We start from the raw sequence: 26,734 nt of genomic DNA, 5'->3' as shown, positions 1-26,734 counted from the left end.
CTGGTAAATGATTTCATACATCTCAGGAGTCTTCAGGAGGAGCGGAGTGGAGAGGAGGAGGAGGGGCTTTCTTAGCTAAGCACACCCTTCTGCATACATGCTTGAGCTAAGGACAGGTGGATTCTAGGAAGTAAATACTACATGAATCATCTGCCCTTACTCAAGATGGCCATGCCAGAAATGCTAGGGGGTTGTTTTTTCAAAGTGATTTCTAAACAAAATAAAGCATGGAGACATGGATGGATGGGGAAATTTGCTTTGAATAATAACAATTAATTATGTAGTGTTTTTGGTTTGTGGGGCTCAGATGCAGTAAAGATCCGCTTTAACCACTTAAGCCCCGGAGGATTTGGCTGCTCAAAGACCAGGCCCTATTTTGCGATTCAGCACTGCGTGATTTTAACAGACAATTGCGCGGTCGTGCGATGCTGTACCCAAATGAAATTGATGTCCTTTTTTTCCCACAAACAGAGCTTTCTTTTGGTGGTATTTGATCACCTGTGCGATTTTTACTTTTTGCGCTATAAACAAAAAAAAGAGCGACAATTTTGAAAAATAACAATATTTTCAAATTTTTTTATATGAAATTCCCCAAAAAAATGTAAAAATCAAAATTTTTTAACATTTTAGGCCAAGTTGTTTTCTGCTACATATTTTTGGTAAAAAAAAAAATCGCAATAAGTGTATTTTGATTGGTTTGCGCAAAAGTTATTGCATCTACCGGTACTAACTACAGGAAAGATTTATGTTACATAGTTACATAGTAGGTGAGGTTGAATAAAGACAATAGTCCATCCAGTTCAACCTGTGTAGGTGTGTGTGGCTGTAATCATCTCACATACCCCTGAATGTTCTGATCCTTGAGATGTAAGTCTAAGAGTCTTTTGAAAGCCACCATACTTCCCGCAGAAACCACCTCTTGTGGTAGAGAATTCCACAATCTTGTTGCCCTAACAGTAAAGAACCCCCCGCGTTGCCTGAGGTTAAAACGCTTCTCCTCTAATCGCATTGTATGCCCTCGAGTCCTCATGCAATCCCTTCGAATGAATAGCTTTTTTTCTAAGCTGGGATCCCCATTAAGATATTTATAAATTGCTATCATGTCCCCCCTCAGACGTCTCTTCTCCAGGGAGAATAAATCGAGCGATTGTAGACGCTCTTCATAGTCAAGGTCCTCCAATCCCCTAATTAGTTTAGTTGCCCTTCTCTGGACTCTCTCCAGCTCCAACACATCCCTCCTGAGGACTGGCGACCAGAACTGGACAGAATACTCCAGATGCGGTCGGACCAGAGTTTTATACAGTGGAAGGATTATAGTCTTATCTATGGAATACATCCCTTTCTTTATGCATGCTAATGTTCTGCTGGCTTTGGCAGCTGCCGCTTGACATTGCATGCTGTTTCCTAATCTATCATCAACCAAGACTCCCAGATCCTTCTCCATTTCTTTCTTTGATGTCTTTTTTATTGTTTTTTTATTTTTTAACTAGTAATGGCGGCGATCTGCGATTTTTTTTTGCGGGACTGCGACATTGTGGGGGACAGATCGGACCCTTGACTGACATTTTTGACACTTTTGGGGGTACCAGTGACATTACTACAGTAATCAGTGCTATACATATGCACTGTTACTGTAAAAATGACACTGGCAGGGAAGGGGTTAACCTTATTGGTGATCAGTGGGTTAAATGTATCCCTAGGGGCGTGATTCTAACTGTGGGGGGCGTGGCTAGTGATGTAACCACAGAGACATACTATCCTACATAGCAGGATCGTATGATCTCTGTTCTTACACCAGGGAGAATGACAGGTGGCTTTGTTTACATCAGCCGTCTGCCTGTCTCCCTCTCCAGCGGGAGATCGCGAGCGACCGGCGGACATCGGAGCCTCCGGTCACTAGCGCGGGGATGTTAGTGAACGAGCGGGGGCAGGAGCGCGCCTCCGGTGGCGTGCGCTTGCCCCCTAGAGGCTCGTAGGCGAGCGATGTAGTCCTACGTCGTTTTGCCTGTAGGGGGCTGACTGCCGCAGTAAATAGTCGTGCGGCGGTCAGCAAGCGGTTAAACCCAAAAAAATAAAATTGTAATACAATGAAGCTTCCCAATCCTTTGATGTAATGGCTGCATTTTTTTTTTTGGACTTTGTTTTCACCTGGTGATCCGACCAGTATCAAACCTCCTTAGGATGTTAGGGTGTCTCCATTGTGGATGGAGGAGCAATGAAGACACTGTTGGCAGCCTGGGGGGAGGGGATTTTTAGATGGACTGACAGATTTAGATGGACTTGACTAACAAATTAAAGTTGAACTCCAGCTAACACTTTTTTTTAGCACAGAAATAGTTTTCTTTTCCCTTTGGGATAAAGGTTTTACATAAATAATTAAAAGCTAACCATTGTAAGCACCCCTGTCAGTGGTAAATGGTTTGTCTTAACACTCTAACAGCTACATCTGCAGGACAGCTTGGCTTGTTAACCACTTCTGAACCGGAAGGATTCAGAAGTGACCGGGCCATTTTATGCGATTTGGCACTGCGTTACTTTTACTGACATCCACGCGGTCGTGCGACGCTGTAGCCAAAAAAAAATGAATGTCCTTTTTTTCCACAAACAGAGCTTTCTTTTTGTGGTATTTGAGCACCTCTGCGATTTTTATTTTTTGCACTATAAACAAAAAATATTGACAATTCTGAAAAAAAAAAATATTTTTTACTTTCAGCTATAAAACATTTTCAATGAAAAAAAAATGTAAACATCTAATTTTTTCATCATTTTAGGCCAATTTATATTCTGCTACATATGTTTGATAAAAAAAATTCCAATAAGCGTATATTGATTGGTTTGCGCAAAAGTTAACGCGTCTACAAACTACGGGAAAGATTTATGTCATTTCTATTTATTTCTCTTTTTTTACTAGTAATGTAGCGATCAGCGATTTTTAGCGACATTGCGGCTGACAGATCGGACCCCTAAATTACATTTTTGTCACTTTTGGGGGGACCAGTGACATTACTACAGTAATCAGTGCTAAAAATATGCACTGTTACTGGAATAATGACACTGGCAGGGAAGGGGTTAACTCAGGGGCGATCAAAGGGGTAATGTGTCCCTAGGGTAGTGTTTTTTAACTATGGGGGGGGGAGGGATTTCTGCATGAACACAGAGACCTGTGTTCCTAAATACAGTAGAAGGAACACAGGATCCCTGTGTTCATAACTGACAGAACAACGGTCTGCCGTGTTTACAATTGCAGACCACCATTCTGTCTCTATGGGGAAGGATCGCGGGTGCCCAGCGGCAATCGTGGCCGCTGGACCCACCGATCGGCTTCCCCTGTGGCGAATGGGAGCCTGCGTGCCCCCCGCTAGTGGTCCAGTGAAGTGATGTACAGGTAGGTCGTTTCGCGGGACAGAGCCGACCTGCCGCAGTAAAACCTCGGCGGGCGGTCTTTAAGAGGTTAAAGGAAGTTGGAAAAAAACTTACTGGCAGGATCACCAGGTGAAGATAAATGAAACAAATCCTAAATAAGAAAATGAATGCAATCATCACATGTAAGAACTTATAAGCTTCAATAAAATAATTATTTTTGTTTTAGAGTTTAGTACGGCTTTCAGTACATCAAAATAAATGACAAAAAAAAAAGGATAAGTGGAAATGGATATCGGAGAGTAGACAGCGTGATGACGTCAGCGATATGATGGTAAAGTAATAACAAGCAATGAAACATCTGATTTTCTGTATTTCAGTTGATGAAGCGTGGGCTAAAGACTTACCAAATCTGAAGGAGCTTCACCTCCAGAAGATGGCCAATATGAAAAGACTGGAAGACGAGTTGCTGAAATGGTTTCCCCGATTAGAAGTTCTGAACTGTTCAGAGTCCGAGGGACTTTCTTACGTCAGGACCGAAATATTTGAAAATGCTTCAAAATTAAAGTATCTCTCGTTTCAGAAGTAAGAGTTTATATAGAACAATAGTCATTTGTATTGTACATATGTAGACATCATAGTGCACTGCTCTAGGTATGTACAGGTACAATTTTAAGGTTGACGTATTCGTTTAGAGCAGTGGTCTCCAAAATGTGCCACGGGGCCAGAATGCAGCTCTTTGTTTGCCTTTATCTAGCCCTTGGGGCAATTTTCCTCCCTCTGAAATGGGGTAACTTTCCCCTTGTAACGGAACCTTGACCCACACTGTGTTTGTGGGCTTCAGGCAGTATACGGCTTCCTTCAGTCTTGAACATAGATATCAGATTTTCCAGCAGCCCCCATACAAAGCTAGCCAACAACTTAGCTTGTTCTGAAACCTTCTCCTTTATTTAACAGTTTCACACTCAATTTATACACACATGAGCACATCCCCCTCCTGATCAAATTACACCATTGGGTCAGGGGTTTGCCTGATTACATTATCATATGCAGAGGAAATTGTATACAGAAATAGAATTAACCTGAACTAAATTATCTAGCCATCTGGACAGACACAATATGTGAGTTCATTAACGATTAACAATGGGACAGACAGGCTTAACAGAATCCACATCACACCTCAATACACACACAATAGGGAGAGCCTGTCTCTGACAATAAAGTACAATACACATTAGCATAAGTGTAAACACAGACCCCATTTGAAGCAATCCAAACCATTAGGTATCTGTCTTTCACTCCCAGTGAAGGTGAGTACTGTCACACCCTCCCCCCCCCCCACTGACAACAACAAGGGGGCACTGTTCCTTTAACTAATACCAACGATCGGACACTATTACTTCCACTGACACCAATGATGGGGCCCAATTCCTTCCACCGACACCAATAATGGGGCACTATTCCCTCCACTTTCACAAATAGTGGGGCACTGTTCCTCCCAATAATACCAATGATGTGGCTCTATTCCTCCTAATAATACAATGATGGGGCACTATTTCTTCCACTGACACCAATGATGGGGCACTATTCCTTCAACTGTCACCAATGATGGGGCACTATTCTTTCCACTGTCACCAATGACGGGGCACTATTCTTTCCATTGTCACCAATAATGGGGCACTATTCCTTCCACTGTCACAAATAGTGGGGCACTATTCCTCCTAATAATACCAATGATGGGGCTCTATTCCTCCTAATAATACCAATGATGGGGCACTATTCCTCCCACTAATACCAACAATGGGCCACTGTTCCACCCACTGATATCAACAATGGGGCACTAATTCCCCCACTAATACAAATGATGGGGCACTATTCCTTCTATTAATACTAATGACGGGGCTCTATTTCTCCCAATAATATCAATGGTGGGGAACAATTCCTCCCAACAATACCAATGATGGGAAAAACTATTCCTCCCACTGACACCAGTGATGGGGAGGTATTCCTACCAATAATACCAATGATGGGGAACTATTCCTCCCAATAATATCGATGATGGGGAACTATTCCTCAAAAAAAATACCAATAATGGGGTACTATTCCTCCGTAATAATATCAATGATGGGGAACTATTCCTCCAAATAATATCAATGATGGGGTACTATTCCTCACAATAGTACCAATGATGGGGCACTATTCCTCACAATAGTACCAATGATGGGGCACTATTCCTCCCAATAGTACCAATGATGGGGTACTATTCCTCACAATAGTACCAATGATGGGGCACTATTCCTCCCAATAGTACCAATGATGGGGCACTATTCCTCCCAATAGTACCAATGATGGAGCACTATTCCTCCCAATAGTACCAATGATGGGGCACTATTCCTCCCAATAATATCAATGATGGGTAACTATTCCTCCCATTAATACCAATGATGGGGCACGATTCCTCCCAATAATATCAATGATGGGTAACTATTCCTCCCATTAATACCAATGATGGGGCACGATTCCTCCCAATAATATCCATGATGGGGAACTATTCCTCCCAATAATACCAATGGTGGGGTCACTATTCCTCCGTCCACTGACCGCAGGTGCTATGTCATTTTTTTTTTTTACTTCCACTGGCCACCAAGCCATCGTCCACTCTTTTAATGATGTTGGGGCATTTTCTACTCCCACTGGCCACAGTCCGGCCCCCTTAAAGTCTGAAGGACAGTAAACTGGCTCTTTGTTCAGAAAGTTTTATGACTCCTGCACTAGAGCAGGATTTCTCAACTGGGCTGCCACAGCACCCTGGGGTGCCATCTTCTTTTTTTTTTTTTTTATTCACTTTTTTAAGGTTTAACTTCACAAACAGACATAAAACATAAAAACACATTGCTCACAGTGATGGAACCCTCTCAGGGGTAATAAAACAGAGAAAAATTATAAGCACTAAAGACATCCAAAAAAGAATGTTATATCTGCTGTGTATAAGTCATGGCTCCTCTGAGTGCAATGGCAGTATGATAACAGGTAAGCATGACAGGCAGTAGACCTGAGATGACACCAAGATGGGAAGGGGAGTGCCCCAATGGTAAAATCTTAAAGTGCAACACATCATGCTGCAGACACAGTTTTAGAAGCTGTGGAGGGCTCTGCTAACCATTTTGACTGGACCCTATCATACTTTTTGGGGCAACCTCTATTGGCATAAGTTTCCTTGTAGAGCAGTAAACAGGGGGGGTTGGTTTCTTCCAGTGAAGAGCAATAGCTTTTTGTGCATAGAATAGGAGCAAGCTAACCAGACCCAGTATACAAATGGACATTGTAGGTTGCAAAAGAAATAGAAATAACCATATGTAGCACTACTCCCTTGGGAGCTGCTGGTTACAGGTTCCCCTGAGTTACCCCTAGCAATGACATGACAGTTCAGCATTTTTAAAGTGCTTTGGCTCAGTCAGGAAACAGTCTAGGAGTTTTGGTTTTTGTAGTTTTATTGGGAACTTGGATAGGAGAAGGGGATAAGTGGGATACTCCAACTTGTATAAACTATGCAATATCATCATAATAATCAGATATTGCTGATTGCGGCAAGGCCGCTGCTTCACCTTGTCACTAGCGATGACGAAGAAATTAATGAACCGCTTTAGATAAGCTGTACTGTACTGCAGAAGAGCCTTCAGGGACCTTCCTGGCATGCCCTTTGTTCCTATTCTTCAGGGCTTTCTACATGGCACCCCCTTTACTGTAACACTCTCTGTGTGAGCTAGCTCCTTGATCCCCTGACTTCACTGGAGTGGTCCCCCTTCCTTGGCAGACCCATAGGCAAATCTCTTGGTTTTCCCCAAGAGACTCTGGCAGCAGCTCCACTGTCAGCTCCACTGGATCTTCTGCAGCTCAGTTCCACACCTGGTTCACTAGGCCGACCGCCTAAGACCACCTTCCTCACACACTGCAGGAGGAGAGACAGCCGTCCACCTCCTCCTGGGACTCTGATTCCCGCCAAAGATGCCCTGTCACATGTCAGAGGAATGCCCTCCCACTGGGACTGCCATAAAACCTGATGTGTCACTGGCTGGGTTTCCTCCACTGTCCAACAAGCTCCCTCATTGGATGCAGTGGGGACACTCCCTCAGACCCAGTGAATCACATTTGAAAACATGCAACAGGCAACCTAACAGATCAGGCTCCCCTGAGAAGCAGAAGGAGCAAATAGATGTGTTTTCCAGGGGCGTAACTACAGGGGTTGCAATCGCTACCGGGCCCCATGCTCCAGGAGGCCCGGTAGCAAACCAGTGGGTGAACTTCCAGGATCGCAAAGGTCACACTTGCGACCGGGCCCTGGCATTGCACCACTGTTGGGAGGCCCCAAGATTGCAGGAAGGGGGCCCACTGCAGAACTTGTGAAAGAATCCTGCTGTGGGACCGTAATAAAAGGCCATGCAACGAGTGTAAAGAGCCCCAGGATTAGTGGGAAGAGCCCTGGGCTTGAAGGTAAGGGCCCCGGCCAGGGGTCTGGGGGGCCCTTCATGGTTTTTTGCATCAGGGCCCTGAAGGTTCTAGTTACGCCTCTGGCGTTTTCCTAGCACCTACCTAGGAGGGTGCTACACATATTTATATAGACAACACTTCTTCCCAGAATTTGTTGATTATTGGACAGGTCCAAAAAAAATGTGCAAAATCCCTAGGGACACCTCCAGCACTCACATGAGCAAGTAGAAGTTATTTTTTGTAATCTATAAGGAGTGAAAAAGGCACAATGAATTATGTTGAGTAGGATTAAACGGTCCCTTAAAAAACTAGGGATCAAAAAGGGAAGTCCCATACATTCTCCCAATCATCAGTCAAGCTCTGGTATATCTTGTAACCATCTAGCCCTAAGGCCCTCCACAGCAGGCGAGGATATAGTAGTGAGAAGGGAATATCGACGGGAAGTGGGTTTCTCGGCGCATTTCAACCTTAAAACATCCTCAAAAACAGATTGTAACCTGTGGGGCAGACTGTGGAAACTGACTGCAGAATGCATGGGAGAGTTGGAGATAATGAAATTGATAGGACACTGGGATAATATAGGTAGAGTAGAGTAAAGGTAGGGGGATCAGTGATTGCTTGGTGACTACTTGTGATATGGTCTTGATATTGTATTGGGTTATGTTCACACTTTAGGGCAGCCCCCCAGGCCCCGAGAGAGGTGCTGGTGTGCCATCTTACATAGGTTGACAAAAGACACAAGTCCAACCAATAGAAAAACCAATAGAAAAAAAAAAAAAAACACATGCAAATAAAAGAAAATCTGGGTTACTATTTTGTGGCATAGTTTGTTCAAGCAACCTGAACTTCCTCTAATCTGAAAAGTACATTTTAGTGATAACGCCATTCAATAATATAGGTCTAGTTTTTGGTGGATGGTGGAGAGTCTTTCAAGGACTTCATTGGTGAGATCTCAATGTTGGGTTCCTGGGTCTGCATACCTGCTGCAGTCATTATGAGGAGTCTCATTCTTCCTGTTGGATTATTCATTTATTTATGTGAATGCAACAGGAGAAGTAGGAACACCCCAAAGCAGGCAGGAACACCTGAATCTGCCATTGCAGGAGGGAGATCTCACAAAGGGGTTTCCTAGAGATGGAAGATGGCTCAGCCCACCAGGTTCTCTACTCATAACTAAAATGTAATTTTTGGGTGGACTGGCCTTTTGATACAATTCTGTTTATTTTGTCATCGTGCAGATGTAACCTGGCTTCCTTCCCTCCTTGGAACATGATGACGTCTGCCGTAGCTATTGACCTCAGTGAAAATCCATTAGAGTGCAACTGTGAGCTGAACTGGCTGCAATCAGACCCTGACCGCATAACGCTGCTCAGGTAACAAACGGGGGAAGATATTTATGACATCATTTCATACATTGTTATCACATCTTAGCAAGATAAGTAAGAAGTTACCAGATAGGTTTTTTAGATGGCTCTCTTTTGGTTCTCCAATTTGGAGAAGCGATAGAATAAAGGAAGTCAACGAGATCACTGATTTGCCAATATAGTTATCTAAAGGGAAATATTTCCTTAATTAGTATTATCAGTACTGAAAAATAAATATTTTAAAATGATAATTTTTTCATTTTATTCAGGTCAATACTGTATGAAATATTGTATTTATTTTATATTACGCATTGTGCAGCTGCTAGATGTAAACTAATGCTCAGTTCACACTGCTGCGATGTGATTTTGCCACAATTTTCAGTGCTATTATTTAGTGCAACTTTAATGTGACTTGACCGTGATTTTGCACATTCTATGGTGCCAAGTCGCACTGTAAATTGCACCAAAGTTGCACAGGAACCTTTTCGAACATCGCACTGCTCTGAGTCGCCTTGATGACGATGGGCGCCATTGAATATAACGTAATTTCCCTACGAGATGCGAGCCAGCACTAAGAAACTAATGGAAATTCTGCTTCAGACAGGAGATAGAGAGATACAAAGTAACATTATTTATACACATTGATCAGATGGGAGATAGAGAGATACAAAGTAACATTATTTATACACATTGATCAGATGGGAGATAGAGAGATACAAAGTAACATTATTTATACACATTGATCAGATGGGAGATAGAGAGATACAAAGTAACATTATTTATACACATTGATCAGATGGGAGATAGAGAGATACAAAGTAACATTATTTATACACATTGATCAGATGGGAGATAGAGAGATACAAAGTAACACTGTTTATAACCATTGATTAGATGTGAGATAAAGAGATACAAAGTAACTTAGTTTATAATTATTGTTCAGACAGGAGACAAATTAATAGAAAGTAACATTGTTTAAAGGACATTGATCATTGGACATTGCTCTGAGTCGCATTGATGAAAATGGATGCCATTGAATATAATGTAATTTCCCTATGAGATGCGACTCTGTGCGAGCCAGCACTAAGAACCTAATGGAAATTCTGCTTCAGACAGGAGATAGAGAGATACAAAGTAACACTGTTTATAAACATTGTTCAGATGGGAGAAAGAGAGATACAAAGTTACATTGTTTATAAACATTGTTTATATGTGAAAATGAGAAATGCAAAGTAACATTTCAGCATATACCAGTTTTAAACAATTCCAAAGATATTAAAGAGCATTACAATGCTTTTATAAATATTGTAATATTTTATTTCTAGGAGTCTTAGGTAAATATAAGCACCTTAAAAGCCCCAACGAGAGCTCCTCTTCCCCTTGCCCAATTGGGCATTTGCATTGGGATACAAAAGAACATTGTTTATAAACATTGTTCAGATGGGAAATATAGAGATACAATGTAACATTATTTATACCCATTGATCAGATGGGAGATAGAGAGATACAAAATAACATTGTTTATAAACATTGATTAGATGTAAGATAAAGAGATACAAAGTAACTTAGTTTATAAATATTGTTCAGACAGGAGACAAATTGATAGAAAGTAACATTGTTTAAAGGACATTGATCAGATGGGAGATAGAGAGTTATAAAGTTACATTGTTTATAAACATTGTTCAGATGGGAGATAGCGAGATACAAAGTTATATTGTTTATACACGTTGTTCAGATGGGAGAAAGAGAGATACAAAGTTACATTGTTTATACACGTTGTTCAGATGGGAGATAGAGAAATACAAAGTTACATTGTTTATAAACATTGTTCATATGGGAGAAAAAGAGATACTAAATGACATTGTTTATACACGTTGTTCAGATGGGAGATAGAGAAATACAAAGTAACATTGTTTATAAACATTGTTCATATGTTAAATAGAGAAATGCAAAATAACATTTAGGGCTCTTTCACACGGGCGCTCCGCTTGTCCGCAAATCATCCTATTTTTTTGCGGATGATTTGCGGACATAATGTAAGTGAATGGCATTGCGGATGTCAGTGGAATACCATCCGCTGACATCCGATTTTCTTCCTTTCAGTTCTGTTCCGTTTTTTGGAACGGAACAGAACCCTATTTTTCCTCCGTGTAAAAAACGGAAAGGAAGGAAAATCGGATGTCAGCGGTGTCATCCGCTGACATCCGCAATGCCCATAGACTTACATTATGTCCGCATATCATCCGCAAACGGATGGGATGATATGCGGACACACGGAGCGGATGACACAAGTGTCATCCGCTCCGTGAAAAAAAAAAAAAAAAAAGTCCCGCAGCAGAGGCGTAACTAGAACCTTCAGGGCCCTGATGCAAGAAACCATGAAGGGCCCCCCAGACCCCTGGCCAGGGCCCTTACCTTCAAGCACAGGGCTCTTCCCACTAATCCTGGGGCTCTTTACACTTGTTGCATGGCCTTTTATTACGGTCCCGCAGCAGGATTCTTTCACAAGTTCTGCAGTGGGCCCCCTTCCTGCAATCTTGGGGCCTCCCCACAGTGGTGCAATGCCAGGGTCCGGTCGCAAGTGTGACCTTTGCGATCCTGGAAGTTCACCCACTGGTTTGCTACCGGGCCCCCTGGAGCATGGGGCCCGGTAGCGATTGCAACCCCTGCAACCCCTGTAGTTACGCCCCTGTCCCGCAGCGGATAAGAATAGCGGAGCGGCCGCGTGAAAGAGCCCTTAAGCATATACACCGCTTATATAAATATTGTAATATTTTATTTCTAGGAGTCTTAGGTAAATATAAGCACCTTAAAAGCCCCAACAAGAGCTCCCCTCCCCCTTGCCCAAGTGGGCATTTGCATGTTTATAAACATTGTTCAGATGGGAAATAGAGAAATACAATGTAACATCAGGATACACTTCCATCTGTACATTATGTCAGTTAAAGAAACCTGACAAGTAAAAAAAAAAAAAATTCACCCCATTTTAACTCTTGATTGACCCTAAATAGTTCATTTTCCTCCATTCCTCTTAATCATTTTTTTATTCCTGCTGATCATTTCTATTTTTCAAATAGTTATTATTAGAACGTTTTAAATTTTTATTAAAAAATGGCTAATAGAATTTTTAAAGCTAAAAATCAGAAATTATTTGTATTGAATATTGAATACATTTGTCCAACTTGGTGCAATGTAAATACACATTACTCGTACCCTTGGGGCCACCATTGAAGCTGGAAATCACTGGAGTAGTCGGCTCTACTACAGTGATAGCTGTGAAATTCTGAGCCCTGTTCAGGCTCTGTGCGAGCGGGGGAGGGGAACTCGCTTGGCACTGCTGCCATTTACAGAACGCTATGTTTATATTTTCAAGATGTTTCCTGATTGGACAAGGTGGAGAGGAGGGGGTGGTGATGTCACAATCTTCAGCTCATCCTATCCAAGAGCACCCTGTATTCATTTACAAAAATAGAATGTGTTCTTATGGCGGCAGTGTTAAGCTAGCTACAGTCCCAGAGAGGTGCAGAATATAGACCTGAATGAGGTAGAGGAGGGATACTTTGCTTGCAAGAATCTGAGCTAGCAGGTGAACACCATCTGTCATAAAGCACAGAGGCAATGCTGGGCTTTCTTTTCAGGAAATCAAGCTTTGCAAGTACAGACCCACATACAGTACACAGCATGTAATAAATATTCATTTATTAAAGATTTTATATTATATATATATATATATATATATATATATATATATATATATTTATATATATATTTTTTTTTATATATATTATATATATATATATATATATATTTAAAAAAAATAGTAATAATATAAAACATTATTTTATAAACGTGTACAGTAGAACTTTGGATTGCGAGCATAATTCATTCCGGAAACATGCTTGTAATCCAAAGCACTCGTATATCAAAGCGAATTTCCCCATAAGAAATAATGGAAACTCAGATGATTCATTCCACAACCATTTATTCATAAATCCTTCAGTTTATGGTCCATATAAAAAGATTATAGCAATGTGATGTCCATCCACAAATGGCGCCTCCACAAGGGGATTAGAAGCAAAATGCAGCAGGAGCTACAGAGTATAAAAGAGAAGAGAGGCGCCTCTAAGTGTAGCAATATGGTTACATTTAACCACTTTCAGACCGGAGGATTTGGCTGCTCAATGACCAGGCCCTATTTTGCGATACGGTGCTGCGTGACTTTAACGGACAATTGCGATGCTGTACCCAAACAAAATTGACGTCCTTTTTTTCCCCACAAACAGAGCTTTCTTTGGTGGTATTTGATCATTTGTGCGATTTTTTTTTTGCATTATAAACAAAAAAAGAGCGACAATTAAAAAAAAATATATATATTTTTCACATTTTTTTGTATGAAATTGAATTTGTATGAAAAAAAAAAAAATGTAAAAAATCAAATTTTTTTTAAAAATTTTAGGTTAATTTATTTTCTGCTTCATATTTTTGGTAAAAAAAATCGCAATAAGCGTATTTTGATTGGTTTGCGCAAAAGTTATTGCGTTTACTAACTACGGGAAAGATTTGCGTAATTTTTATTGTTTGGTTTTTTTACTAGTTATGGCGGCAATCTGCGATTTTTTTTGCGGGACTGCGACATTGCGGAGGACAGATCGGACCCCTAACTGACATTTTTGACACTTTTGGGGGGACCAGTGACATTATTACAGTAATCAGTGCTAAAAATATGCACTGTTACTGTAAAAATGACACTGGCAGGGAAGGGGTTAACTGTGTCCCTAAGGGCGTGATTCTAACTGTCAGGGGGCGTGGCTTGTGAAGTAATCACAGAGACATGCAATCCTATATAGCAGGATCACATAGCCTCTGTGATTACTTCAGGGAGAATGACAGACGGCTGTGTTTACATCAGCCGTCCATTATCTCTCTCTGCTGCGGGAGATCGCGAGTGGCCGGCGGCCATTGGAGCTGCCGGTCACACGCGCTGGCTCCCTGGCTGACAAGCGGGGTCGGGAGTGTGCCCCCTAGAGTCTCCTGTAATAACATAGCTTTCCCCAGGAGCGGCTACCTGCCGCAGTAAAACTGTGGCGGGCAGGGCTCAAGTGGTTAATGAAGGTTCAACATTTAGCAACTCACATGGTTGATGATTAAAACAGGCACATCTAAGTATGCAGGCATCCGGGGGTAAAGCTGTCCACATAGACCGTCCTCCTCACCGCTGACTCTCACTGCTGTCAGTCTGTAACTGTGACCGGGAAGACTACCCTGCAGTAGAGCGATCTGAAAGTGAGGCTTGAAGCGTTCGTGGAGCGCAGTGTGGAAGGGATGACTTCTAGATTTTAAGCTCTAACGAGCAGGGTCCTCTAGTTCCTCCTGTTTTGAACTGTATGGTAACTGTCTTGTCTTCCCTCACATTGTAAAGCGCTGCGCAAACTGTTGGCGCTATATAAATCCTGTATAATAATAACAATAATAATGTAGATGGCGGTGCGGAGGACGGTCTATGTGAACAGCTTTACCCCGGATGCCTGCATACTTAGACGTGCCTCTTTTATTCATCAACCATGTGAGTTGCTAAATGTTGAACCTTCATTAAATGTAACCATATTGCTACACTTAGAGGCGCCTCTCTTCTCTTTTATACTCTGTTGTGACGTGACGCTACTTTTATATCAATTCAAGACATCGCTTGTATATCAAGTCAAAATTTATTTTAAAAACTTGCTTGTCTTGCAAAGCGCTCTCAAACCAACTTAATCTCAAACCAGATTTTACTGTACTTTGAAACTCACCTCCGGGAAAAAGCAAACTTATTTGCTCCCCAGACCCAGCAAACATGCTCTAAAATGAAAAAATACTGTAAAGAAATAAATGCCTCTAAACTCTAAAACTATTTTCTTAAATCCTTTGTCACATGACCCTCTGTGGCACCTGTTCCAGAAGGGCGGGGGGGGGGCTAGGAGGTAGTTTGTGCTGCTTCCTGCTGGTGCCCTGACTGGTCTTGTTACTGCCCCCTGGTGGTGTCACAGCCAATGCTCCTTAAAGCGGAGTTCCGGCCACTAAATTTTTTTTTCAATAAAAATACCCCCGGGACAGTCAGGGCTAGTACATTCCACAATGGCTAGCCTCTGATCTGTCCCGTGTCGCACTTACCTTTTAGAAGAAATACTTACCTTGAAAAATTTTTCTCCAGCGCTGCCATCTCGGATGTGGGCAGCTGAAGCCAGCGCGTCCCTCTTCTGCGTCCTCTTCCGTGTCCTCTTCTCCCAGAATGCGCCTGCACTGGCCCCACTCGTCACTTCCGGTGCGGGCGCGTCATCCCTCCACAGCTTCTGGGCATGCCCAGAAGCTGTTTAGCAGGGAATGAGGCGCCGCACCGGAAGTGACGAGCGGGGCCGGTGCAGGCGCATTGATTCCTTCGAGCGATGACTTTCAGCTCCCAGGAATCAATGCAAAGAGGCAGTGACGGGCCGCAGAGGGAGGAAGTGGAAGAAAGGTGAGTATATTTTTCTTCAGTAACAAGGTAAGTAGAGAAAAAAAAATCTTAACTATCCATTTCTTTTTCAGGTGACACAGAGCAAGCGGATGGCCCAAAAACGATTATGTCGATTTTGTGGCCGGAACTCCGCTTTAAAGGCAGATTCCACCTTTCTGATATTGTTTCATGTTACACCCATATTTAGGGTGAGACGTGAAACTTAGTGCCATTCTGCACCCCACACCCTCAAACACCTAAATCATGAGATTCTTTTCCCCACAGGCTTCTGTTGATTTTGTTTTATTTGGAATGGATCTTCTTGGCAAAAAAGGAAAAGGAACTGGAGCATATACAGGCAATGAGTCCTGAGCTAAAATGGAACAGGGCAAAGGATAATACAATTAGTCTATATTGGGGAAAAAATGGCACTTTTCCACTGCAAGTACCGGCTCAGCTCTACTCGGCCCTGCTTGGCCCAGTTTGCTTTTCCACTGCTGGTACCGCATGGTATAGGGTTGGAACGGTTCGGTACGGTACGGTATGGTTTGCTTTTCCACTAAAGTAGTACTAAAGTTAAGTGGGTGGGATAACAATGGGGTGGGTGGGATTCTCTGACCAATCAGTGGCTAGTAGTGACTGCATGCAAAGGATTGTGGGATATGGTACCAGTTTGGTACCTGTTGGAACCACAATCGAGTAGGTACTGTTTTTTCAGAGCCGTACCGTACCGTACCGTTCGGTTCCATGCAGTGGAAAAGCGCCGCCGTACCGTACCGCACCGAACCGTTCCTACACTATACCATGCGGTACCAGCAGTGGAAAAGCACAAAAGCGAGCCGAACCGTTCGGTTCCATGCAGTGGAAAAGCGCCAAAAGTCTATAGGAAGTCCATAAAGTTCCATTTGGAGTAGATCAAGCTGGCAGCTATGTGTGGGAGCAAGAAGACAACTCTGGAGAAAACAATAGAAGAAAACACAGGCGCCTACTAAGTGTAGCTTTTAGGAACTTTAATGAGATAAAGCAAGGGGAATGCTACTCACAAAGGGGGTGTAAAAACAGGCACATCAATAGTGCTGCAGCACTGGGATCCTCTGCATCATCTGGGGCTGCGGCACTATTGATGTACCTTTTTTAACACCCCCTTTGTGAGTAGCATTCCCTTTGTTTTATCTCATTAAAGTTCCTAAAAGCTACACTTAGTAGGCACTTGGAATGAACAATAGAAGAAAACACAAGCGCCTACTAAGTGTAGCATTTAGGAACTTTAACCACTTGCCGACCGCCGCAAGTAGATATACTGCGGCGGTCAGCCCCTCACAGGCAAAGTGACGTATATAAACGTCACTAGCCTGTGAGGCTCTGGGGAGCGAGCGCGCGCCGCCGGAGGCGCGCTCCCGCTCCCGCGTGGTCACGGACCCCCCCCGCGCGTGTGACCGGCGATCGTCGGGGGAGAGGGAGAAAGTCAGGCGGCTAGTGTAAACAAGCCGCCTGTCATTCTCCCCTTTGTAGAAACACTGATCATACGGATCTACTATGTGATCAGTGTTCCTACAGCTCAAGCCACAGCCAATCACAGTTAGAATCACGCCCCTAGGGACACACACAGCCCCTCCCTCTCAAATAAAGTTAACCCCTTCACTACCAGTGTATTTTTACAGTAACAGTGCATATGTATACCACTGATTACTGCAGTAATGTCACTGGTAACCCCAAAAGTGTCAAAAATGTCAGTCAAGGGTCCGATCTGTCCGCCGCAATGTCGCAGTACCGCAAAAAAATCGCAGATCGCCGCCATTACGCGTTTAAAAAAAACAACAAAAATGACAAAAATCTTTCCCTTTGTTAGTAAACGCGATAACTTTTGCGCAAACCAATCAAAATACGCTTTTTGCGATTTTTTTTTACCAAACATATGTAGCATAAAACAAATTGGCCGAAAATGTAAAAAAATTTTGATTATAAAAAAATGTGAAAAATATTGTTATTTTTGCAAAATTGACGCTTTTTTTTGTTTATAGCGCATGATCAAAAAATCGCACAGGTGATCAAATACCACCAAAAGAAAGCTCTGTTTGTGGGAAAAAAAGGACGTCAAATTCGTTTAGGTACGGCGTCGCACGACCGCGCAATTGTCCGTTAAAGTCACTCAGTGCCGAATCGCAAAATACCCCCTGGTCAGGAAGGGGGTAAAATCTTCCGGGGCTTAAGTGGTTAATGAGATAAAACAAGGGGAATGCCACTCACAAAGGGGGTGTAAAACTAGGCACATCAATAGTCCGCAGCCCCAGATAACGCAGAGGATCCCGGTGTTGCGGCACTATTGATGTGCCTGTTTTTACACCCCCTTTGTGAGTGCCATTCCCCTTGTTTTATCTCATTAACTGCATATACTGCGGCATATATACTGCGGCAGGCTGACTCAGCTGCGCGAATCGCCGTACCTGTACGGCAATCCGCGGGACTCGGGAGCGATCCTAGGGGCGAATGCGCGCCCCCATTATCCAGCGGGGAAGCTGATTCACGGGGCCGGCACCTGTGATCACTCCCCATGAAGAGAGAACAGCGGTCTGCTGTTGTAAACACAGCACACCGCTGTTCTCTTAGGAATCAGTACAGAGCTCCTGTGTTCCTCCTATTTAGGATCACAGGTCTCTGTATAGATTTTACAAGCCCATCCTCCTCACAGTTAGAAAACACTCCCCTAGGCATACACTTAACCCTTTGATCGCCCCATGGTGTTAACCCCTTCCCTGCCAGTGTCATTCGTACAGTAACAGTACATATTTTTAGCACTGATTACTGTAGTAATATCACTGGTCCACCCAAAAATGTCCGTTAGGGGTCCTATCTGTCCGTTGCAATGTCACAGTCCTGCTAAAAATCGCAGATCGCCGCCATTACTAGTAATTAAATAAATTAAAATATCATAAATCTTTCCCCTAGTTTGTAGACATGGTAACTTTTGTGCAAACCAATCAAAATACGCTTATTTGGATTATTTTTACCAAAAATATGTAGCAGAATACAAATTGGCCTAAAATGATGACAAAATTAGATCTTTACATTTTTTTTTTTTTTTTATTGGGAATGTTTTATAGCAGAAAGTGAAAAATATTGTTTTGTTTTTTTTCAGAGTTGTCGCTCTTTTTTTGTTTATCACAGCACTAATCATAGCATAAAAAATAAAAATCGCACAGGTGATCAAATACCACCAAAGGAAAGCTCCATTTGTGGGGGGGAAAAAGATTTAGGTACAGCGTTGCACGACTGCACAATTGTCCGTTAAAGTAACGCAGTGCCGAATCGCAAAAAACGGCCTGGTCATTAAGGGGGTAAAACCTTCCGGTCCAGAAAGTTGCTAAAGCTACACTTAGTCGGCGCTTGTGTTTTCTTCTAGTGTCTTCTTGGCTCCGCATGCACAGATGCACCATCCATTCACACAACCATTAACATGGAACTGGGAAGGGAAGACTACGAGTCCTATCTAATGAGAACATGGACCGTACCCCAGCTTAACTGCTCAATCCAAGGTTCTGCGCTGGAAAACTGTGCACAGGCTGGGATTTTGTACCCCCAATGCTGTCAGTCCATAGTGAAAAATGCCAGCAACTCAGTATACTCCTCTATTAGAACTTTATTTGCTACATTTAGCAATGTGTAAATAGACACATTGTACAAAATCGAACCTATTTGGCGAATACAGCATTTACTGAACCACGTTTGTTTTGTACACAGTGTCTATTTACATGTAGCAAATAAAGTTCTAATAGAGGAGTATACCGAGTTGCTGGCATTTTTCACTATACAAGTCCTATCTGCCACCATGGCAGAGGGGCTCATAGTTCTCAACGGTGCCTAAGTACAGTGAAGTCACTACAATTCCTAGTCCATTGCTTTCTCAAACTGCAGGCACATGCCTTTGTACAGATCTGGGGCTTGAGGAATAGTCTGTGGGAGCCTGTGCATTGCACCCTCATTCTGCTGATCGTGGTTGCAATACTTTGCAGGGTGCAATGCAAAAACTAAAAAAAAACACACATTTTTTCTTTTTGCAATATGGATGCATATACACTATATTGCCAATAGTATTGGGACGCCTTTCTACACACATGAACTTTAATGGCATCCCAGTCTTAAGGCCCGTACACACGTACCGATCGTCGGCATACAAACGTCGGTGGACGAAGGATCTGCCGATTGTACGCGTGTTAGTATGGTGCCTCCGACAGATGTCTGCGCACAATCCGCGGACAAAAGTCTTTCTTGCAAACATGAAAATATTTGTATGCCGACACCAGAACGGACGATTGTTCGCCTGTCAGTACACAATTCGGCCGACAGACCGCAGATTTGCAAGACTGGGCATGCTCAGAAAATAGAAAACACAGGGAAAGTTAACCATTACATGACATCACTTCTGCAGTCGGCGGACAAAATTCTTGTGCTGTCCTTGTGCTGTCTTTGCACTTTTCAGCAGACACCGACATCCCGGGGAGAAAAGAGGAACATTTGTAAGCCGACCATCGGTACGTGTGTACGGGGCTTTAGTCCGTAGGGTTCAATATTGAGTTGGCCCACCCTTTGCAGCTATAACAGCTTCAACTCTTCTGGGAAGACTGTCCACAAGGTTTAGGAGTGTGTCTATGGGAATGTTTGACCGTTCTTCCAGAAGCGCATTTGTGAGGTCAGGCACTGATGTTGGATGAGAAGGCCTGGCTCACAGTCTGTGCTCTAATTCATCTCAAAGGTGTTTTATCGGGTTGAGGTCAGGACTCTTTGCAGGCCAGTCAAGTTCCTCCACCCCAAACGTGCTCATCCATGTCTTTATGGACCTTGCTTTGTGCACTGGTGCGCAGTCATGTTGGAACAGGAAGGGGCCATCCCCAAACTCTTCCCACAAAGTTGGGAGCATGAAATTGTCCAAAATGTCTTGGTATGCTGACGCCTTAAGAGTTCCCTTCAATGGAACTAAGGGGCCAAGCCCAACCCCTGAAAAACAACCCCACACTATAATGCAGTGGCGCCTGGTGCTCCATCAGTCGGGGGGGCGGGTGTCAGATGGAACCCCCCCCCCAATCACTTCAGCCCGCACCACCATATCCCCCGCCCCCCCATGCCAGTTTACTTACCTTGCTCTGCGGGACTGACAGGCAGCAGCGACGTCCCCCTCAGTCTTCATGTTCCCTCTTGGTGGCCGTCTCCTCCCTCCTTTTGGCCAATCGGAAAACAGGTCTCAGGACCCGCTTCCTGATTGGCTGGGGGGAGAATCAGTGTGGCAATAGCAAATGTTCATTCACACAACTGGGTGGGCTCAGGGCGCAGTGCTCTACGCCCCAAGCCCACCCTTTTTTTGAAGCCTATTAGAGCCTCTGGCTCTAATCATGTGCTTAAAAAAAAAATCCCCTATTGGAATCTATGCATCCGGTGCCCTGCATGTAGATTAGGGGGCCGGACGCATGGATAGGGGGGCCCCTAATGAATGGGCCACCACTGCTATAATCCCCCCTCTACCAAATGATTTGGAACAGAGTACAAAGCAAGGTCCATAAGTAAAAACATCTCTTGACTAATATAAAAAAGAAAAAAATTATGTGTCACCTGCATGCAGCCATTAAGCTTACATTTTGTACATTGTGCTCATAGACATGTGCATGGGGTGTGCCAGGCAAGCCTGGGCACAGCCTAATCACCCTGTGCGGCGCAGATTTCCCCTGCTGCCCAGGCCCCCCTCCTCCATAGTGCTTCTGGCTTCACTCCTCTCCTTTCCCGCCAGCAGCTGCTGCAGGTACACAGGGGATGTTTCAGGATGGAAACAGAAAAAGTAGAAAATGAAGGATACAGACCCTTCCGATCGCTAAGGATAAATCACTGCGTTCATTCAAAACTGAAGCATAGTAACCTGTGTTTACTAGGCTTGAATTGCCACCTCATCCCTTTAAACCAGGACACACATTCATTACACAGATTCTGTGGCTGATTAAACTGGTAATTAAACTCACTTAGTGCCTTATCTGAATTATATTAGCCACAGAACCTGTGTAATTAATATGTTTCCTTGTTTAAAGTGATGAGGTGGCAACCCTAGAGCTATGTGCTTTAGTTTGTGAATGAACAGGAAGCCGCTCAGGACAGAGCACTTCCCATTCATTCACTGTCCAGTGCAGCTGAGGCTGCAGAGAAAGAGAGTTGGGAATCTCTGTCCTTAGTCCCGTTCTCTGTCTTTAAAGTCTGTCTCTGTTTAGACCCCTGGTATTTCACCAAAGCCACTCAATGGGGCTCCTAAAAAAGTTGTAAAAAAAAATAGTAAAAAATAATATTGTAAAAAATAATTTTAAAAAAATGTTAAAAATAATAATAAAAAAAAAGTTTTTTAAATAAAAAATTCACTGCCCTACTGACACCAACCTCTGTCCTACTGACACGCCCACTGCTCTACTGACACTGTCCATGTTTTAATATATTTTAAAATGTTTGTTTACATTTATTTATAAGTCGTAATGAAAGAGAATTGGGATATTTAGAGTGTACCTCTTCCATGAATACACATTACCAAGAGAAAAACCAAATACTATTGGACTTTACTGGTACCAGAGAGGAACGGCCAGACATTTTTTTTTTTAAATGTTTATTACAAAATATTATTAAAAGACTGTCATGAAACCATGAAGAAATACTCTAATTGGATGATATAGGCAACATAGTAGGACTACAGGAATAAATCTTTGCTATATGTTCCATGAGGTCGACGTGTTTCACATCTAACTGCTTCCTCAGGACCTCATTGTCTTGGCAGCAAAGAACATTGGCATATCGCCCTATGAGAATGACATGAAGATGGTGGTATAGTATGCGGTGCAAAGCGGATGCCTGGGACAGCATGGCAAAATGAATGCATACCATACGGTATAGCCTTAATTAAGAGCCACTTAAAAAATCACAATATTTTGTGTAAAAGGATATTAGGTCATATTTCAATATCCTATCCTCCAAGGGAACCAAACAACCTGCATTTATAAGTTGTTACAAAAAGTTCCCAAATGGAACACATCCATTTCTCCCAACATATGTTCATTTGTTAGTGTACCTCCTCAATATATACTGACACCAATATGACAGTTCACCAGACAATATCCAGCACTTGCATGCCACCATCCAGCCATGTTGTCAGGACCCGGACTTAAACCTGGGACTTCCATGGTGTCTGGCAATGACTCTACTTGCTGAGCTACCTGGAATGCTGGACAGATCCCTGGACAGATCCCTGGACAAATCCTTGAATGATCCTGCTATGAATCTTTATTGCCTTGAACCTTGAACCCTTTGCTCCTCCCATGAACTTCCTGTTATAAGCCATGTCTTTGCACTTCCTGGTTGCCAGAATATTGTACCTTCAACAGCCGATATCTTGCTTGTCTCTCCTGCTGCCGTCCGTATCTTTGCTACCAGTGGCGTAGCGTGGGTTGTCAGTGCCCAGGGCAAGGCATGTAATTTGCGCCCCCTAACCTGCGGACTTTTAGTACTCCCCGAGTCCCTTCCTACAATAGTACTGACCAGCCTGATTCCTATACTGACCTACCAGTCCACTATGCTAACATACCTGATTCTTGTACTGGCCACTACACTGACCTACCTGTCAACGACACTGACCCTTACAATGACCTACCTGATTCCTACCTGACCACTACACTGCCCACTACACTACACTACACTGCACTGCCCACTACACTGCCCACTACACAGAGGACACCACCGCGTCATCGAGCCCTTACAGGGGGCGGGTCGGGGAGGATTGTGAGAGCTTAGAGGAGGCGGGACAGAGGCATATGCAGGGCTGACTTAGAAGACGGCGAGGCAGGCTCCAGAAGCGAGGCGGGGCTCTGCCACTGGCCAGCCCCGCTGCCGCACATGACAATGTTGGCCCAATCACAGGGCGCCGACCGGCCATCGTTTAGCCTGAAGATGGCGGCGGCTGAAGTGACACGCTAGGAAGAATTTTTAAAGTTTGCTAGAGTGACAATGGCGTGGGATGCGCCCCCCCAAATGTTGTGCCCGGTGCGGCCGGCCCCCCCTGCACCCCCCACGCTACGCCACTGTTTGCTACCATCCGTTATCGACACTTGGCTTGTTCCTCGACTACTCTTCTGCTTGATCCCAACCTGCAACTACTGGTTACCGACCTTTGGCTACTCCTTGACTACGCTTCAGCTTAATCCCTATATGCTACTGGACTCTGACTTGCTCACCTCCTGTTGGGGCGATCTTGAGGACCGCGACCTGGTGCTAACCGGTTAGTACTTAGACTCCGCACCACAGGTGAGCCTGCGTCATCTGCCTGGGTGACCTGCCAGTGTTCCTATCCTGCTGGTTCCTGTGTGACCTGCGACTGCTATAGCTACTGGTCTTCGAGCCTGACCCCGGATCGTGACACATGTATATATGCAGGTTGTTTGGTCCTATTGGAGGATAGGATATTGAAATATGACCTAATATCCTTTTACACCAGATATTGTGATTTTTTTAAGTGGCTCTTAATTAAGGCTATACTATATGGTATGCATTAATTTTGCCATGCTTTTCCAGGCATCCGCTTTGCACCGCATACTATACCACCATCTTCATGTCATACTCATAGGGCGATATGCCAATGTTCTTCGCTGCCAAGACAATGAGGTCCTGAGGAAACAGTTAGATGTGAAACGTGTCAACCTCTTGGAACATATATCTAAGATTTATTTCTGTAGTCCTACTATATGGCCTATATCGTCCAATTAGAGTATTCTTTCATGGTTTTTTTGACTGTCTTTTAATAATAGTTTGTAATAAAAATGTATATTTTTTTTATAAAAATGTCTGGCCGTTCCTCTCTAGTACCAGTCCATAGTTGTATGGTTTTTCTCTTGGTATTTTATTTATAAGAGTGTGTGTGTGTATAAATATATATATATATATTATATATATACAAAGAAAAGAGAGCGGCACTCATGGGCCTTGAAAGGCGAATACACAATGACGGTTTTAATCGATGAGGCACAAGCTCGTCTTCCTCAGGATGTGTCTCGTCGAAACGTCGATTGATTAAAACCGTCATTGTGTGTCCACCTTTCAAGACCCGTGGGTGCCGCTCTCTTTTTTGGTTTATATGAGCTGCAGTCTCTGCTGTGCACCCAGGCCCATTTTTATCCCTGATTTGTGTGTGGTGGCAGCCATTGGATATTACATGTGTATATATATATATATATATATATATATACATACATACATACATACATACACACAGACACACACGTGTGTTTGAGCTTTGGCATGTACACCCTAATGCAATAGGCTGTGCACGCCTATGGTTTTGCTGTTGAAATCAGTCCAATGTAATTGTCTACTGGTTTATTCTAGGAAAAGTGAAACCCACTGCCACTCTATTAAAGGAGGCGATACACCATATATTTCCTTAGTGGAGTATCTTAATTTCTGCCAATCAAACCAGAAGAATTCTTCACAAAATAAGATGGAAGATTTCAAAATGTCAACACCAACCAACAACGTCACCGACTTTGAAACAAGAACACAAAAAGATTCTGTGACAGCCACACCAAGACCCGAGGAGATGGGACAAAAACCCCACCTTCCTGTCCTTCCAGAAAGCATTACCGTTTATAAAACAACAGCAGCCAATTCAAATATTTTATCCCCTAAAGCACAAACAAATGCAGATATTCAGGGAACCATCACTCTTGATGCTGGAAGTGGCTACACTAAGGGCAGTATAATGTCCATGAATGCTCTTGGTGGATCTTCAACAGACAGTAAGTACACAACAGCTTCAACATTGACCACTAAAGAGTTCTCCAGTCCAACAGGCAGCACAAAAGCCGGTTCTGGTCAACCCATTTTAGAAGACAGTTCTAACGAGGAACAAGCTGGCAGTCCCCGGGATTACACACAAGATTATGATGATGAGGAGAGTCCACCAGAGAGATCAACGATCCAGAACACAATATCCATCTGTGACTATGATGGCTGTAGACACCTTCAAACACCCTGCACCGAACTGCAGGCAGTGACCCAATGCTTGTGCCCTGGCCTTTCAGGAGAGAATATAATTCCAGATCCACCATATTTGAATAATGTATCTGAGATAACAGACACATCAGCACTGATCCACTGGTGTTCACCAAATTCCATAGTGGAAAGATACCAGCTTGTATATGAGTCTGATGACCAGAACAAGACTGTTGATAACATTTATGTCGCTATGAGACAATACTCTTTGTATAACTTATCACCATACACTACCTATAAAGTATGCGTTGTGGCCTTTAATAAAAAAGGGCAAAGCATGGCAGAGAACATGGCGTCTAGGACTCCCTGCGCAGAATTTAAAACCAAGCCAAGTTATATTATGATGCTTGCTATATTAGGTGGATTAGGGGGGCTCTTTCTAATAATTATTACTGTGCTAGCTGCCTGCTTGTATAAGACATGTAGAAATAACATGGTAAATCAATACGACACCCATCTGGTGTCCTACAAGAACCCAGCATTTGAGTATCATTTGACCATTCCATCATATCATTAAAAAAGAGGGTTTATGTCTCTTTTCAGGATCTGCTTCATCTATAAACTTATTTTTAATAATTTATAAGTAATTAAAAGTGCTTTTTAAAAGTTTGGATCACAAGGTGCCTACTAAGTTTTGTGCCCAGCAAACCTTCTGTGCCCCAGCTGGGACTACAATAGAGGTCCCAAATTATCAACTAGGATCTGCATGGCAAAATGAAAACCATCTTGGTTTAGGGTAGGGGAAGAAAAGATTAGTTTAAAGCAGGGATGCCCAACCCTTTGAGGGCCACTTAAGCAACTTGGTAACTGGTCGCGGGCCACAGTGAGTGCAGCAGGCAGATGACAGGTCTGTGTCAACTCTGCATATGCAGAGTGGACTTGGACACAGCCCACTCTACTCTAGGGGCCCTTCAATCCACCCAGACTGGAGGGGACAGATCCCCTTCTGGTTATTTTAGTGGATTGAATTGGAGGTAGCTGGGTGTAAATG

The 26,734-nt window shown here is 43.2% G+C and overlaps 1 protein-coding gene across 1 annotated transcript in view; it reads left to right on the top strand.

Moving 5' to 3' along the window:
* LOC309550871 (leucine-rich repeat neuronal protein 4-like) overlaps window positions 1-26,362 on the top strand; it is a 44,002-nt gene extending 17,640 nt beyond the window's left edge. Inside the window, exons 3-5 of the mRNA XM_082251238.1 lie at window positions 3,741-3,945; window positions 9,087-9,221; window positions 25,078-26,362. Coding sequence (XP_082107364.1) covers window positions 3,741-3,945; window positions 9,087-9,221; window positions 25,078-26,260 — 1,523 coding nt within the window. The 3' untranslated portion in view covers window positions 26,261-26,362. The remainder of the gene's footprint in view (window positions 1-3,740; window positions 3,946-9,086; window positions 9,222-25,077) is intronic.
* The last annotated feature ends 372 nt before the right edge of the window (window positions 26,363-26,734 follow it).

Source organism: Pelophylax lessonae, assembly GCF_965119305.1.
Source record: "Pelophylax lessonae genome assembly, chromosome: 3".
NCBI classification, from domain to species: domain Eukaryota; kingdom Metazoa; phylum Chordata; class Amphibia; order Anura; family Ranidae; genus Pelophylax; species Pelophylax lessonae.
The sequence above is the reverse complement of the archived record's forward strand: the minus strand, read 5'-3'. Positions and strand labels throughout refer to the sequence as shown.